This window comes from Micrasema longulum, unplaced genomic scaffold (genome assembly GCF_059751315.1).
Source record: "Micrasema longulum isolate JH-2025_06_02 unplaced genomic scaffold, ASM5975131v1 h1tg000597l, whole genome shotgun sequence".
Lineage (NCBI taxonomy): Eukaryota > Metazoa > Arthropoda > Insecta > Trichoptera > Brachycentridae > Micrasema > Micrasema longulum.
Window position 1 is genome coordinate 1,638,714 of NW_028277793.1, and position 18,112 is coordinate 1,656,825.

Below are 18,112 nucleotides of genomic sequence, written 5' to 3' on the forward strand. Positions count from 1 at the left end.
GCATTAAAGATGGTAAATATGTGCTCGCTAGCGTTTCTAAGTACATGTGGACTTAATTTTGTTTATTTACTACAATTTGTATAAATTGACAATTTTTTTTTTTTTTTTTAATACATTAAGAACTACTGTAGTTAATAGCCTTGCATGTTATGTACAAGGCAAATAGGGCTTTGACTGTCAGGAAAACATCGTCAGCAAACGCTTGTATGTCAATTGCATTTCCAAAATCCATTTGTATAAGGCCATTTAAAATTATACTCCAAAAGCTTGGACCACACGCTGAACTTTGAATACATCCTTGTGAAGTTTTTTTTTTGTATCTTGTTACATCTGAGTTACACTGACAATACTTATACAATTTTCTAGTGTAGGTATGATTTAACTACAAAAGCACCACATAGCACTATTTCATCAAATTTGAATGGATATTGTTCTTGTCGAAAATCTTCCAGTGCAAATTATTTCAAACGGAGTCCGGTTCTGCTCCTTTTCCTTGTTTAGTAATATATATGTATTTACATATATTAAAAATTCAATGCTTTATTGATTAATTATTATTAAGAAACTATTTAAATGGATAAACTTATAAAGGATAACTTATTTGTTAATTAAGCATTTTTTAAATACCTTTTGAATAACCGTAAAGATTTTTGTTGAATTGATTGTCCCAACACATTTTTTAGTTCTATGGAGTTGAGACAAGCCTCAAAAAATGTGTAATAAACTGTTTATAAGTAAAATAATAAATAATTAAATTAAATTAATTAGTAACTATAAAAACATATTTGGAAAAAATATTTTGTCTTTATTTTCACTGCTTAATCTATGTCCACTCTCTAGGTGCAGCATATAGTATGCATAAAGTCTTTCAAGGTCTCTCTGTCGGGGGCCAACTATGTACATTCTCAAATTCAGGTTTACGTTCCGTAGTTGAGGTGTGTCTCAGATCTTAAAAGGGTATACAGCTATCTAGGAAATTAATGACCTTCATAATACATACTAAGATACTTACGATTTTGATTCATCGTCTCTACTAGGGTCTTTTGTATGTAGTACGCATTTACCACTGTTGATAAACACCTTTACATCCAATTCAAAATCTATATTAGGCTCTTGCGGCTTTTTCACATTTACTATTGTTGCCGATCCATCTAATGGTGGAATACTGGAATGAATAAGATTTTATATTAGTTTTTATGTATGCATATATAAAAAAAATTAGAAAATAGAACACATATTTAGCATTCTAAAATATATAATTTTTTTTGTTGTACATGGTTCTTTTATTGCTATAAAAGTTATTGCTTTGAAAAATCTTCAAACCAAACAAAAAAAAGAAATAACAAAATACAGGGCAATATAATTATAATATTATAAATACACAAAAAAAAATTAACCAGTGAAATTTTCGGTGGAAGTTTATTGTTTTTAATATTTTTTTATATTATTTAAATGACAGGCTGATACATCATTAGTTTAAACTTCTTAAAAACCTAATCAGCCTGATGATGATGCGAGAGCGATGAAACCAATTATCTTTGGTTGACAAACTATGTGGGTATCTCCCTGTCATTTGATAATTTTTTTTAAATTGTAAAATTCAGGTAGTGTATTTTTTGTCGATGGGTTGCCTAATTTAAAAAAAAAATAGAAAACATATTCAACCTGTGGACAGTTTTCCTTCTGAGCTGCACAGTCTCTCCCTGCACCTCCATGTGGCTGCCCCAGGAGAGGGCACCAGGGTCCAAGGGGGCGCTGGGCAGTGACGCCTGGCGAGCGATGACAGGGGTGAAGCTCACAGTGCGCCGCCCTCGCAGGGATGCGGCGCGCGAGGGCCCCGCCTGGGGGGAGGTGTCGATGGAGCTCCAGCTGCCCTCCTCCAGTATCTCGTCGTCTAGCGCCGGGTCCCCACCCTTCGGCAGCAAAGTCTCCTCCGAACCTCGTCCCTTTGAAGACGATATGCTGGCAACGATGGTACTGTCGCAACTGGCAACATAATAATAAAAATTAAGAAACAAGATATTAAAATATATAGGCTTAAAAACTCAAATTATTATAGTAATATGTAAATGGTCCTAACATTAAAATATTTGCCGAAAATTAATCTATCTAACTAAACACCAAGTTAAAAACTTGCTTTTTTAATAGAGCGAATATTTTAGAATAATTTCTTATAAATAAAGATAAGTGAAAACAATGCAATAAAAGATAATCGACTAATTAAACTTGATGTAACTGTAAAATAGTATTATAATATTTTGAATTGCAATTTTTCATGGTCCTTGGCTGGCACCTAAAGTCTTACACTTCAGATCAATCCAGCATCAATCGTTCATCATCTTACCATCAATTTATCTTCGTGTAACAAAAATGATTGCATTTGAAGCAGATAAGAGAATGACGATGGGTATTATATTATTATGTATCTGTTACCTTTCAACATCTGTCTGATCTTCTGGAGTAGGACTTGGCACAACAAAAGAACGACTTCTATTGGAACCCAAACCCAATTTTCCTTTGGTAATAGAAGACGCTTTAACACTTTGTCTTCGAAGTTTTTGTATCATGTCCCTAAAAATGTTTTTTTTTAGCGATTAGACAATATTTATTTAACATAACACTTTATATACATATACAGTTTACATACATATGCATAAGGGCGGGCATATTGCCTTAAGGCAATTTCTTCCTACCTACCCAAACCGTTCAATTTGAGAATATATACGACTAAAACAGAAAAGATATACAATAATAGGTTGAAGTCTTACCGTCGAAAATCTTTGAACACCAATGCTTCCAACTCATGAAGCCGTTTCATTTCTTGTTCAATTGTTCCGTAACTAGCTCCTAATATTTGAAGATCATTGATAATTTTGGCTTGCTCATTCATTTCTTTTTCAATGAGTTTTGAACGTTTTTTCGCATCAATTGTTGAATCAAATAAAAAGGCAGGTAAATTATCTGACCATTTACGTGAAGTGCGTTGTACCACGCTGTCCTGTTTAAATGAATGAATAATTAAAGCTTAAATTAATCAATACACAAATGAAAAAAATACATGGTGATTCAAATAAATGTTGTAGAGTTTTAGCAGATAAAACTACCTGTGAGTCTCTGCTGATTACTGTATCATCAAATTCATCACTGTCATAATCCATTTTTAATGGATCTTCTTCTTCTGAACCTATAACACAAACCGTATAGTATTTAATGATTTTTTTTATTTTGTTTATGATATATTTAATGGTTGATACATGTTTTTTTGTGCACACATACCAGTCAACATCGTTAAAGTATGGCCCAAAGCAGATAATTGTTTTCCAACATTTACATCTAGATGGATGTCAACACCTTCCATCTGCCAGGAGACATTGAGAAACCATTTAGCATTTTCTGGAATGGAAAATTAAGATTTAAGGAGTCTTTTACCATTAAAACTTATATTATGTGTCCAACCCTACTTAAAACCAGGCAATATCTATACATACATATAGTTTTTAAAAAGACTCGGTTTTTTGTAACCACTTAGTGATGCACAAATAAAATTAAGATAATACAAACAATACTTTTACATATACATACCATTATTTTGTTTGGCAGCTATGGTTCGACTGCAAACTTCATATGTTCCCTCAGATACACTACACAGGTTCATAATCGAAGCATCATCCATATCTGGTTTCCAATCGTCCAAAGATGTTTCAAAGTCCTCAGCGAAGCGCAAACAGAGTCCGACGAATCTTCCTTTGCTTACTAGGGACCCAGAGCTGCAGGCTGATATGCTGGTGTTTTCTAGAGTTACTACTACAGCGCCACGAGACTCCAAGTCATACATGCTTCTCTGTCCCCAGTTAGACTAAAAATGTTTTTGAATTAGGGTTATTTTATATATTTCTACATATTTATATGCGTAAAATTTATTATTAAATAACTAATAATTTAAAATTATATTTTTCAAATCAAGTTAATAATCAAATAGCACAAAACTGAGGTGATTGGACATTATCAATATAGCCTACAATCTCTTCATATGTATACTGTTATGTTCAAATATTTTTTTATTGGAAGTATTTGCATTCTTATGATTTACCCAACATTTCAATTTTAGGAGCCATTTTCAACGGTTACTATTAGAAAGTGGGAATCAAATTGCAGTAGAGTGTGGTTCGAAAAAAATAAAATATGCAGAGGGACCTGAAAGCCATTCCGAAATTGGCTATTGAAAAGTGCTATGAAGAGTGTAAAAACGTTTGCATATGTTTATTGCCTCTAATGGTGATAACTTTGAAGAAGATAAAATAAATATTGATGAATAATTGAGCTTAAGTTGTTTTTTTTCACAAATTTGAAAAAAAAGTAAATCATAGATAACTAGTAAGCATACCAGAGGTAACTGATTCAATGGCAGACATATTCCCATATCATCTACAGTCAATTGTAAGAATAATGTACTTAAATGGGGCAGAGTACCACCCAACTGAGAGCCAAACTGAACTTTTTCGAAGACTTGCATTGTAGCTTTCAACACTTCTTTATTGAGATTTGCCCTTTTTTCATTCCAATATTCATATGCGTTCTTGTAATTCAACCAGACTAAAATGGCTCTATCTATTGCCATGGGTTGCACATAAATTAGTGGCCTTTTTAATGTGATTAATACAACTTCTTTGTCATCTCCTGAGACCATTTCATCTTGGAACGCATTACGGAGGGCTAAAATAAAAAAACATTTATATATCTTTAATATTAACTACATAAATACATAGAAAACTACAGTTAAAAATTAATTTAATTTATAAAAGCAAATAAAAACACTGACCGATTCTCGTATTGAAAAATGCATATTGTTGAAATTCTGGTTCTGCTTCTTCAAACATGGCATTTTTAATAAGTTGCCCGAGACTAAGGTTTATATCCACTTGAGCTTTAGCAAACCACTTCATATTATAGGGAGTTGAAGTTTGGGAAACATTTTCAAATCGGTTTGACAATTGGAACTCCATAGTTCCGGTTTCCAATCTTACAGCTGAATTACTCGGAGTTGTAGCGGTAAGTTGAATTCGCTGTAATAAAACATAGAAACAATTCATATTGTTATAATGTGAAATTGAATATTACAAACAAACAAACAAACAAACTATCAAGCCGTTTCTCCGTAAGGGTAGGCAGAGAGTATAGAACGCCAAAACATTCTATCTTGGCATACAGACCTCGCTTCCTCTACATTCATACATCTTCTCATGCACGCACGCCTATTATTCCTAATTTTGACATGTCCATCTTCAAGTATTTGATGGACTTGATTGTGCCATGTCTTTCTCGGTCTTCCTCAACATTTGCATCATAGATCCTTTTAGCCGTACTTTCGCTGTCCATTCGCTCTAGATGTCCAAACCAACGCAGCACCCCTTTCTTGATTCTGTCGATAATGCATGTCTCAGCCTTACACACTTCATGGATCTCGACATTTGTGCACCTATCATACATCGTTTTACCACACATTCCCTGAGGGATCGCATTTCGACAGCATTCAACCTACTTTCATCACCATTTTTCCAATTCCATACTTCGCTCCCATACATTAGAGTTGGCACTAGAACTCCGTTGTGAACTGCTAGTTTAGCCTCCTGCGATATCGCAGGAATCATCGCAGGAATATTACAAAAGTTGAAAATAATAATACACACCTTCAATCTTATCACAAGAGAAAATAAAAGTCTGTTTGATAATGTAGACATATCATCTTCTTCAGACCATAGAGGAACTGGCTTTTCTCCACCATAAACTTTTTGGACAACTTCATTAACTTCCTGCAAAAATAAATTACTCATATGGACCACAACACGATTTAAAATTTCAGTTTCACATAAAACTGAATGTGTGTGAAAATCCATATTTTATAAGGTCGATAGGTTTGGCTAGATGCTTTTGAAAAATTTCAATTAAAATGGCATTTACTTCACAATGCATGAAGAAAAGTATTTAAAATATACAACCTGATCCAAAATTCAACGATAAGCGGACACGAGTGGACCTGCTCATGACTACTCGAGAAAAAAAAAAACACTTTTTTTATACTTATACAAAAATTTATAAAATCCGTCGAAAATTAGCACCCTCTAAGCTATTAGTTCACTTTCATGCATCGTAGTGTAAAAAAAAAGTATGGACACTCATATAGCAAGTTTTTTAAAAACTAACGCAACTAACCAAGATTAAAAAATGGTATAATACTATAGGAAAACTAGCAACTAAAAAAAATACGCGTACTATTTCTAAACAAAAAGCAAATTTTAGGGAAAAAAATAATTATGATTAATTTTTGTGTAAAAACTACAAGCATTCAGGGATTTCTAAGGGTTGTGGTAGATAGCAGCGCTACTTAGGTTGCCGATACAAAAAAAAACAGAAATATTAAAAAAATTGTGGTCAGGGTAGTTCAAAATAGCTTAGAGGGTGTTAATTTTCGACGGATTTTATAAATTTTTGTGAAAGTTTAAAATAAATGTTTTTTATTTTTTCTCGAGTAGTCATGAGCAAGTCCACTCGCTGGTGTCCGTTTATCGTTGAATTTTGGGACAGGTTGTATATTTATAGCAATCTATCCTAAAAAGGATGATTTATGACATCAAGGGGAAAACATAATGCACGTGTAGAAATTAAAGAACCAAAAAACTTAAAATTTTAATTTATTTCACAATCCAAAAACTTCATTTTTGGACAGGAAGTTTTGGATAATAGGATGTGGTGGATAATTTTAGGGTTAAGGATGGAGAGGACTAATGATACATTAATATAATTTGAGATATTTTGTTCAGGGAGGAGTCTATAATATTTGTGTCTCTATTAGGCAACTAAAGAATATGTGGTCTAGAGTCTCGTGGACCAGACCACATTCGCACCATGGACTTTCCACAGCATTAATTTAGAATAAATGGCTATATGTGCTACAGTGCAAAATTCGTAACGTTAGATACGAATCTCTTAGACCGGTTTGTTGAATAGAACCAAAGAGTGAGAATTCTTTCTTGAATACTTTTATAGAATACTCCTTTACATTCCCTTAGAATGCATTTGGAAGTCAATTCCCACTGAGCATTCAATCGACTTTTTGCCTCGTTCTGAATTCGAGGGAACAGTTTAGAAATTCACACATGATAGTAGAGAGGATGAGAGTCATCTAACGATGCCACTTTTGCCAGTTCAACGGAAATACTTTACAAAATAATTACACAACTAGTTTTGGAAAAGCACTCTCAACAACAGGGGTTATAACTTCTTCATTGTTGCTTCATTCAACTGTCAGTGTATTTTATGGATTTATGTGTAAAATATAATTCTGATACAAACCTTCATGAAGACCTTCTGCACAAATACCAGATGGTTCAAGAGATCAGTGGACAAGGAGTGTTCGAAGGTCCCTATGTCGGCTGTAGCGGAGAGGTAGGAGCCGCTACGCAGTATCACTCCCTCCATGGGGCTGTCAGTTCCGGCCGGGGGCTGCGGACCCCCTCGCCCCCCCTCGCTCACATACTGAGCCGACACATGCACAGCGGGGAGAGATATGCTGGCTGCGCTAGGTAGGTTTGCTTCTGTTGCCTGAAATGTACATTTTTATCAAAATTATATGAGTACTCATTAATTTATTTATAGTGATTCACAAACAACACATAAGGCATTGGTGATAAAAAAATAAGGTGAATTTTTTTTTTTTTAATACGCGGGCTCTTTGATTCTGGCAAATCTTTAAGTTGGTAGTACTGACACTGACATCTTTGTCAAATTTCATGTCAATATCTGCATTTGTTCAATAGTTACACACGTGTTTTGTGAACAGCAAAAAGTAAATTTAGCGATTTTTACAATGCCCGATTTTGTTGAGCAAAGAAGTTGAATTAAATTTTGTTTGCGGAATGAAATTTCTGCTGCAGAAACGTTGATAATGTTGCAGAAGGCCTTCGGTGACCAGGTTATGTCACAAAAAAAATGTTTACATGTGGTATAAACAATTCAAAGAAGGCAGAGAAAGTGTTGAAGACAAAAATCGCCCTGGATGACCATCAACATAAACTGATGAACAACACGTCAAGGAAATCAAAGATTCGGTGTTCGAAAATCGTCGATTGACAATTAGAGACATGTCTTCGACGTGAAAATCACCATTCTTGAAGCGTTCAAACTACTCATGGCATGTTTTTTCACTAATAGCATCCTCACCATAAGTATTTGGGAGCATTAGATGAGCCTTAGACGCAGATTTCTTTATATTGAGCAGAAAATTAAAACCGCCTTCAAAAGACGAGAATTTGGCTCGGAAACTGACATTTTCAATCGAGAATAACTTTATGATGCAGACACAAATCGACTAATGTTTCTACATGATTATGTTGACAGGTGCCCAATTTTATTACATGACGTGAGTGATTTATTTATTTTAACCACTACTTACCGCTAAAGCCATCTACAGGAAAACGGCGGAAGCAAAGTTTTACACCTAATACATAAATAACTATCATAGGACTGGCACCTGAAGGGAAAGACTGATCACCTTACCTGTATGCAACAGATGATCGAAATAGGCTGGATTATTGATGATGGTGATGATGTAAGAATTAATAGTAAATATTTATGAACCTGCAATTTTGTGACAAAACTCAAGGAATGTTGTGGTAGATCGATGGTGAAATTGGCTTTTGACCCAGTGATTCCAGTACTATGGACGTTATCCATTTTATACTGCGCTTGAAGCGATGGAAGTAATGCTGCAGTTACACTAAGACTCTGAAAAAAAGTTCCCATTAATTAAAAACAGTAGAAGAATATAAAATAAAGTAAAAAATCATTAAAAATATAACGGAACCCCTTTTTACACGGCGGGTAAAAAAGTATATTAAAAAAGAAGAAAGGTGACAAGGTTTCCTTGTTTAAAAATTATTTTAAGATTTAAAAAAAATAAAATGTTTATTTCTTATTGTACCTTAATGTTATTAAAAAATATAACATGACAACAAAATACAGTAGAACTCTGTTTATCTGAACCGCAGCCATCCAGACTGCCAAATATCCAGATCGTTATTAGGAAATAAAAAATAAAGAAGTTTTTCATTTTAATTTATGTGTGCAATTAACTTTGCTGGACATGTTTAAGTAAGTTTTTAGTGTGATTCCAATTCGCTGTATTATTAAAGCAATAAAATCTGGCACTCTTTAATCCGGATAATTGGAGTTTTACTGTACTTTAAAAAGACGCAATAGAAGTTATTATAATGTACGATTTTTTTATACAATTTGTGTATGTACCTGTAAAGCAATGGAGAACTGCATAACCAAGGGTTGCAGCAAAGTATGGTGGCGCTGGTGAAGTGGTACGGGTTGAGGCGGGGGGGCGGGCCGGGGAGGGGGTGGCGGAGGGTGCTCAGGTGACTCCCCTCCCTCTTCTTGAGCCTGCCGAGATGACCGGGACGAAGTTCTGGTAACACCTAGTTCCTGGAAATGCCAATAAAATATTTTTATACGACTGCGGTCAGGTGAGGAACACCACGAAATCAACATTTTCAACGGTAAGTCGTAGCAAAGTGAACTTTAAAACCAACATTTAAAATACCTTGCTGTTTTTAAGCAAAAAAATTTAATGGGCTTTAAGGGTATAAAATCAAAATGTCGAAGGTAAGCCATAGCGACGTTAAATTCGAAAATAGTTCACTATTTTAAAACATGAAATTAAATATAAAGTTATACAAAATTAAAATAAAAGGACAGTATTTTTTTAGACCAGTGAAAATTTAATTTAACTCAATCCCGAGCAAAGCCTCCGTGGTGTAGTGGTCAAGGTGCTTGACTCACGTACGGAAGGTTCTGGGTTCGATTCCCGGTGAGAACACAATTTTTTTTATTAGATTTTTCTCAAGCCTGGGTGTTCTATGATGTAATTCACCACTTTAATTGGGCCTCCTGTCCTATTGTGGTGCAAAAATAAATAAAATAAAATGAAAGCTGGGCAAAAATGCTATAATCATTATAATTTTAATAATGTAAAATAAACCCAGTTTATAATACAATTTAAGATATACACAATAGTTGTATGCCAATTCTTTGAGTAGAAATGTTTTTTATTTGTACAAAAATATTCTTTAAAAAGCACATATAATTTTTTTAAACATCGCACCTTTATTAAAAAAAAGAAATAACTCAAAATTTTTGTGGGGAAAAGCATTTAAAGTTTAGCAATGTTCACATAGACGACCTTAATTGTAATAAATAAATCTTTTAGGCCAATTCCAAAAGCAGGGATAGGTAGTGTTGTTATTGAACTATTAGAATACTGTAGAAAATTACACATTTTTTGATAGCAAGACATTTAAAAAAAGTTTTTTTTTTAAAGTTCGTAGATATTTCATTTTTCAGTAAAATAAGTGATCAAATTATTTAGATACAGATTGAGTAATTGTAAATATTGCAGTTTTATATTAAAATTGTATTGTTAACAGGTGAAACATTTAGATTCTTTGCAATATTAACCGAAGAAGCATAAACTATCCGAGAAATATTTCATTTTGTTTCTATGTTAATTTAGAGTAACTAATTATAACATTGTGTTTTTTTATTTATAAAAGACGTGTTTCTTTATTTTATCGTTTAGTACCTATCGGTAGTTGTCCCCTTAAGCGATATTGTTCAGTACCCTTCAGGGTGCAAAGTGGTGGTAAAAGTGATACTAAAAGGTAAATAATCATAAAAGCGTTACATTGGAATAAGGGCTTTAATAAATAAATAAAAACCACATAATTTTTAATATTTTAGTGTTTAATTATATCAAATCATCAATAATGAGAGTGGTGCACTGACGAAATCTGTCTTCGATGACATCAATAAATCAAAACAAAACTGTAACATAAATCTTTCCAAAATCTTCTATGATTAATAAAAATTATAACACTTATTAATAAGAAGAATTTGAGACTTATATCAGACTTCATTATTTAGCTTTATTATCATAAAAAATCAACTAAAAATGAGATCTGACGAAACACCCACGTAGTTTTCAAAAACATAAAATATTGAATTATAAAACCCGCATAAAATAAAGGGATCAATCCTTAGGAAATTGATTCTTTTAAATATTTTTTTTTGTTTGCACTTATTTGTTGTTTGTTCAAATAGGTCGCATTTAGTGTTATTTCAATAGTTTCTTTCATTCTATTTCTTTTATTTCTCACATTGACTTCCTTGTAATCTTCATCTTTGTAAGATGTTTTAAATAAGAAAACATGTAGGGTAATCTTTGTTTATTTTTAGAACTATTATTTCATTCCAGCTTACCGTTTGTCCATCTGTATTTATTGAAAAATTATATCCCCATTCTTCTTGCAACATTTTTAGATCGTAAAATGATTCAAACCCCATCTCGTACAAAATTAAAGGAGGTTTTGACTTTTTGGCATTTTTTATTAAAGTATATACTGGTCGGGTGTATATATTGGACCAGATTTTAAGGTTTTCTTAACTTCCTTCTCGATGATGCTATGCACACTATCCGCCTCGTTTTGCAAGTGGCCTCTTATTAAAAATTTATGCGTTATGCTCTTTATGTTCAATGTCCGCACAGCATGTAAATATAGTGATGTTGTATATTTATTTTTGTTTTGTCCGCAGCAATTGTCCGAATAGAATATCACTTCCTTTTCATCATCGTCCTCATCGCTTAAAGCTTTCAGATATGCACATACACATGAACCGATCTCTACAGCACCACGTTTAGCATCACACTCTGACCAAAAATAGCAATGCACATTTTTGTAGGCTACTTTACAATCCTTTTGTGTTAATTCAGTTATGGTCAAATTATAACAATTTAGTTTTATAATAAAAGGAGGAAGTGTCACCTTTTGGACACTGCAACACCGCTTCTAAATCATTAACAGCTAATTTGACATTTTTGTTTACTTTTTTGCGATCATTGAGCTTCTCAATCCTATTACGATTTTTCTCTTCCATGTGTGTTTGGTATTATTCTTCTAGGTCTTGTTTTTGATCAGCATTTAAATTACTATACGAGTCACATAGATCACACTGATCCTTTTTGGGCTGGAAAAATGAGAGATTAAATTCCGTTGTGAATCTTATCTTGGGTCTTTATTATCCTGTTGTTGCTTTACTTTAAAATCATTGAATAAATCTTTAATGGTTTTACTGCCTTCTATATATTCCCTGGTGGAAGAAGCTCGTAGGTAATGAGATTTAATCTTAGGGATCGAATTAATATTCTCCATGGCCGCGGCTGTAATGCGGGATCAATTTTTCAATGGCGTTGATGTCTTCCTCTCAAATCATTTAGTGAAAAATCATTTTCGATTATTTTATTTTGTTGCATTGTAAAAAGTTTTAACTCTTATCATATTGTTGTCGACTACAAAATGAAAAGCTTTGTTTCTGTGCCTGGATCTTTTAGCATTCATATATTTGTATTTGGGCTGCACATCAATCATACTTGCACTCATGTAAGCTCTTTGCTTTGCCAAATCCCAAAACTTTCGAAAAAGTTCATATCTGCTATCCATTTTAATATTAGAAGTGCATTTAAGTCTACATTTTTCCGTGCAAGGTTCTTTAAGCCACCGGGCTGCAACACTTTCCTTAGTTTTCGACATGGATACATATGATTTTCCCTTATTACGCATACATTTTATTTTATTCTGTTTCCACTTGGAAGGATTTTTAGTACGCTTGCGCCCCCTTTTCGGAGGAGATCATCTTTTTTTTTATATATTAAGGCAATCCATCCTAAGAAGGATGATTTCTGCCAAGAGTAAAATTTATTTAAAGGAATAAAAATCAAAAAACATTTTTTTTAAAAAAACTAAAAATTTATCATATTTTTTGAGAGGAAGCTTCCTATATGGTGGATAATTTCAGGATCAAGGATGGAGAGGAGTGATGCTATGTTAATAGGGTAAGGATATTTTTTTAAGGAGGAGTACATATTATGTTTGTCCCTTATTGGACAGCCAAAGAATATATGGTCTGGAGTCTCATGGTCCAAACCACATTCACACCATGGACTTCCTACAATATTAATTTTGAAAAGGTGGCTATTAGTGCAATAGTGGCCGATTCGTAGTCTACTAATGTTTGAGATTAATCTCTTAGACAATTTTTTTGTGTGGAACCAAGGAGAGCTTGGTATGCTCTCTTGGATATCTTTATAGAGAGTTCCCTTAAATTTGGAGGTAAACTCCCACTGGGTCTTCCATTGTCGTTTTGCCTCGTTCTGAATTCGAGGGGACATGTCGGAAACACACACACAATACTCAAGAGGACGCGAGCCGTCTATCGCAGCCGCTTTCGCCAGTTCATCTACCATCTCATAGGAGATCATCTTATCCTTTTTGAATTTGACGAACTAGTGGAAGAAGAGCTCAATTGGTCAAAAAAATAATTCCTCTTTCTTATAGGTTCCATGTTTACAAACAACAGATCTGTATCGCTTAGGTCTATTTCACTTTCGTCAGTATATAAAGGGAATGTATTATAATAATTTTGAGTCTGCTTTAACTCCCTGGGATCACGATTTAATTCAAATATCTCAAAATCTAAAAGCTGTAACATTCGTTACTGAGTCCCTCAGGTTACAGATAGTAACAAAAGCTCTTGTGAAATTATTATAGTTATTCGCTCTAGTACAATTTTTTAACAATTTTTTCAACTATATGATGTTTTTATATTATCATGCCGCTAATGGGAGCGGAAAAATGAGAAGACTGAGATTTTTTTTTAGCAAGATAGAAAATAAGAATTTCAAAATAAACATCGCCAAGAAACAAAGAATACTTGTGAAAAATGACATTTCTGCTAACACATCAACGGCCTTCGTGGTCAAGTGGTTAAGACGTTTGAATCACGCACAGAAGGTTCCGGGTTCGATTCTCAGTGAGAACACAAAAATTAATATGTGATTTTTCTCAAGCCTGGGTGTTCTGCGCCACCCTATTTAGGCCTCCTGGCCTGTTGTGGTGCAAAAATAAATAATCAGGAATAAAAAAAAACATTACCCCAAGGATCAGTACTTGGACCACTCCTCTATCTCCTGTACACCAAAGATATAGAGAATATTATCAAAGAATGTGGATTGTGGTCTCACTGCTATGCATATGATACACAGATTTATTTTTATTGTAAACCGAGCGAGAGAAATGTGCTTGTTGATTTAATTAATGGATGCATTGAGAAAATAGGAAACTGGATGGCTGAAAATAGACTTACACTTAATCCATCTAAAACGGAACAACTATGGATGGTTTCAGCCAGGCGACAGAATTTGATTCAGGATACGGCACTACCTGATGTAAGGTGTACCGCTTTACCCACTGTTAAACTACTGTGAGTCTTACTTAATTCTGACCTTTCTCTTGACGCTCAAATTAGTAGAAGGATAAGTTCATGCTTTTACCAGCTGAGACAGATTAAATGCATACGCAAAAATTTGCCAGTTGATGCCGCCTGTCAATTAATAAATGCGTTTGTAGTGTCTAGAGTCGATTATTGTAATGGTATCTACGCAGGTCTACCGATGAATAAAATGACCCGCCTACAGGCTGTATTAAATGCCGCAGCGAGACTTATTTTTGGAAGCTCTAAATTCAGTCATATCACTCCACTACTTCGAGAATTGCACTGGCTACGTTTTCCACAGAGGGAGGAATACAAACTCTGTTGGCTTATGTATAAGTCACTGCACAACTCTGCTCCAGAATATCTAAGGGAACTCTGCATTCCAGATGAGCTAGCTGACAGACGTCTTACGCTTAGATCAACTACATCTACGTCGAAAGGAAAAGTTATTATACCTCTACGCAAACAGCACACTAAATTTGGCGAACATGCATTTGCGGTCGCAGGCCCTACGGCATGAAATGCTCTCCCAGTAGAAATCCGAAACTGTGAGAGTGAAGTGATGTTTCGGAAGAAACTTAAAACCCACTTGTTCTCTAAATCATTTGAATAAATTCTTAGCATGTGGTGGAAAAGTAGTATGAAAAAGTACATTATTTTTCTTAAATCAAAAAGTTAAAGTTAAAATTAAATTTATATCTTTATATAATCACTTTGTAAAGCGCCCTTGAGGTATTATATTACGAAAATGGCGCTATATAAGTTATCCATAATAATAATAATTATTATTATTATACATAGTATTAAGTTTATGGTTCCTCGTCCGAAGATTACGAAAAAGATATTCCATTATTAAGTAAAAGCTCAGATGAGTGAATCTTAGCCGTAAATATTATTGTAAAATTAATATGAAGTTAATTTTGTTACTACTCCATAATATATTTAGGCATTTTGTCGAAAAATATGACTTGTTAAATAATGTAGCACGAGTTACTTTTATTATATATTTTTTTATATTATTTTTCTGTATGGATGGCTAAATTTGTGCATCGTTATTGAAATAAACAAGAATCACTTAAAGTTTTTGATATTTGTATTTTTTCTTACATGTTTAATTAGAACAAAGTTTTAGAATTATATACCTGTGCATAGAACTTCATGTCGCACAATGCACGTTATCAAAGTGTATTTAATAAATATTTGTTTGCCAAATTGAATTGATTTACTGAAAATGTTTCCTTATTCGATGTTCGATGTTCAATGTACAGTGATATACAGAATAAATATTTTTTACATTATTTAGATAAAACACATTGAAAAGGACTCGATTGTTGAGGTAAATGTAATGTGAGTTACCATGGAATTACCCTATATAAAAGAAAGAAAACCTACTAATATAAAATAAACAAATCTTCATTTTCACTCCATTCGGTTTCTAAGAGCTGGTAATTATTTTAGCTTTAGTAGATTAATGTTGGTATGTAGTTATTGCTACAGAATGATTTTATGATATATTAATGTATTTTCAACTGCTCCATAATTAATTTTAAGCCTTATCTAACCTGCAGAGTTGAAGACAGTTGTCGACTGGAGCGAGTCATCATTCCGTGCAAGGCGACAGGATGTTGTGGCAAATCCATACGTATCGCCCCAACACTTAAGAGACCCGAGTTACTGCGCTCCTTACGATAACCATCTGATGAATACAGTGCTTGAGATTTTCCTACGGTCACTCGTACAACAGTCCTAAATTTAAAACATGAATGAAATTAATATTGATAAAATCAAAGACTATTGTTATTCTGTATATGAAATTAAATTGACACCTGCCTTTTTTCATTGCACTACATATTCACTCACAAAATTTAATAAAAGTCTAATAAGTATTTTTTGTATTTTCATTAAAAAAAGTGGTAGTTAAGTTATTAAGTAAATTGTTTATGTTTAGGCAAATAAGGATAGAATTTTTTTTAACCATTTTCATGACATAATTTATTATGAATTGTTAGTGACCCTATGAAATAAGCATATCAAAATTAACATATGGGGCACAAAAACTATTTGGAATATATATTTTTTTTAAACATTATGTTGCAGTAGCACAATTTAAAATGGCGAACATCAACAATCTAAATATAGCAGATTTTAGAAAAAAAAAAATAGCAATATGATGGCAAAATATTTACAAATACTCACTGCTGATTTGGAGATGTTCCTTCCAATAAAACAATCATAGTTCTGCCTAAATGTCCAGCAAGTGACCATTGAGAGATTTTTGACGCTGTTAGAGATACTTGGAGTGAGGTCATTTCTGCTTCTAATTTGAGCCCCGAAATAGAAGCTAGTAAGCGAGTTCTGTGTATGCGAACTACTCCAATAATAGCAATACCTAAACCATTGGACGGGGACATGGGATCTCGGGACTGAAGTCGAGGTGTTGGAGGTTTTTGGTGTTTATACCCGTCCGGGACATCAGTTGTAATGGAAAATCTACTAAAACATAGAAACAAAATATCGTAATAAAAATCTATGTTAGTAGGAGACAATCAGGCAAGTCTTTGATTTCAATGATTTATTTTTGGTGTAAAAAGCCTACTTCATATTGAATTTTGAAATAAAAAAATTCTGTTAGTCTTCCAAATATGGGGTTCTATTATTATTTGTGCTCAAAATATTTTATGCACCAGTTTTTTAGTACAATGTTAACATTTGTTATTATTATTTATGGAGTTTTAAGCAAGCAGTTTAAAGCTAACATGCCTTAATCTATTTTTGCAGTGTTGTGAAATAACTTCAGAGCATATGCCTTGTTTGGCATTTTTATATTTGTGCAATACACGGAGAAAAAGCCAATGAAAATTTCAGTCAATATTTTATTCTGAATTTAAAATGGCTGCAATATAAAATATAAATGCACAATACATATTATTTTACAAGAGCTATTACTGACTTAAAAGTGGAAATCAATTTCCTTTTTGTAAATAAAAATTGTTGAATCATGTTAAAATTTATTTTAGGTTTTCTTCACATAAACAATAAACCCTAAAATTTTCCGCATTTACTATTTGCTAACCTCTACTTTAATGTTCCAATTAGAGTAGAAATAATACCCTTTGGCATTTTGTAATGAAAATTAATGTCTACTAAATAAATAAATCTCTATTTACCTGTGTGCGACTGTTTTGGTATCTGGCATTGCTGCATAAAGATCAAGTAGATAATATAAAGTTCTCCAGCACCGAGGAGTTAATTTTCCTTGAGAATTAATCAAAACTGAAGACAAGTCATCCTTTCCTAATTCGGGAACAGTACTAGAGATACTGCTTTCTAGTACTGACGCGTGGAGTGGGGTGCCACTTTCCACAAACATAGGAGTGTGGGCACCTTCATTTAAAAAACTGTAACCTGAAAATGATAAAAAAGCAATATTATAGGATCACTCACCGTAAATAGTAGAGTAAAATGAAAGTCTGAATGTGTTTTTGTAGTAAAGAGAGATCAATATTTTGAGAAGAAAGCAGTATTTTCTTTCCTTTCACACACTCCGGCTTTACATTTGCTGTTAATAGATTCAGTTTTTTTACTGACATTTCTCGGTGGAACTGCATTTTAATTTAATAATAAAAATACATATATAAATAAAAGTGGAATAAAACTATATATGTATTTTTATTATCATAATTTGCTATTAAGTTAATACTTACATATACAAATCAATAGAGGT

General features: G+C 33.2%; 1 protein-coding gene across 3 annotated transcripts in view; it reads right to left on the bottom strand.

Moving 5' to 3' along the window:
- The window catches only part of tweek (transmembrane protein KIAA1109 homolog tweek), a 49,139-nt gene that overhangs the window by 12,815 nt on the left and 18,212 nt on the right, over positions 1–18,112 (bottom strand). For 2 of the 3 annotated variants that reach the window (XM_088228628.1, XM_088228626.1), the window contains 16 exons: positions 17,556–17,793; positions 16,585–16,881; positions 15,951–16,134; positions 9,301–9,486; positions 8,635–8,781; positions 7,351–7,599; positions 5,688–5,810; positions 4,820–5,063; positions 4,385–4,713; positions 3,583–3,856; positions 3,277–3,393; positions 3,105–3,184; positions 2,769–2,998; positions 2,434–2,571; positions 1,666–1,986; positions 1,013–1,165 (listed from right to left, as the gene is read on the bottom strand). In XM_088228628.1, coding sequence (XP_088084754.1) covers positions 1,013–1,165; positions 1,666–1,986; positions 2,434–2,571; positions 2,769–2,998; positions 3,105–3,184; positions 3,277–3,393; positions 3,583–3,856; positions 4,385–4,713; positions 4,820–5,063; positions 5,688–5,810; positions 7,351–7,599; positions 8,635–8,781; positions 9,301–9,486; positions 15,951–16,134; positions 16,585–16,881; positions 17,556–17,793 — 3,310 coding nt within the window. The remainder of the gene's footprint in view (positions 1–1,012; positions 1,166–1,665; positions 1,987–2,433; positions 2,572–2,768; positions 2,999–3,104; positions 3,185–3,276; positions 3,394–3,582; positions 3,857–4,384; positions 4,714–4,819; positions 5,064–5,687; positions 5,811–7,350; positions 7,600–8,634; positions 8,782–9,300; positions 9,487–15,950; positions 16,135–16,584; positions 16,882–17,555; positions 17,794–18,112) is intronic. The other variant, XM_088228627.1, reaches the window with a different exon arrangement.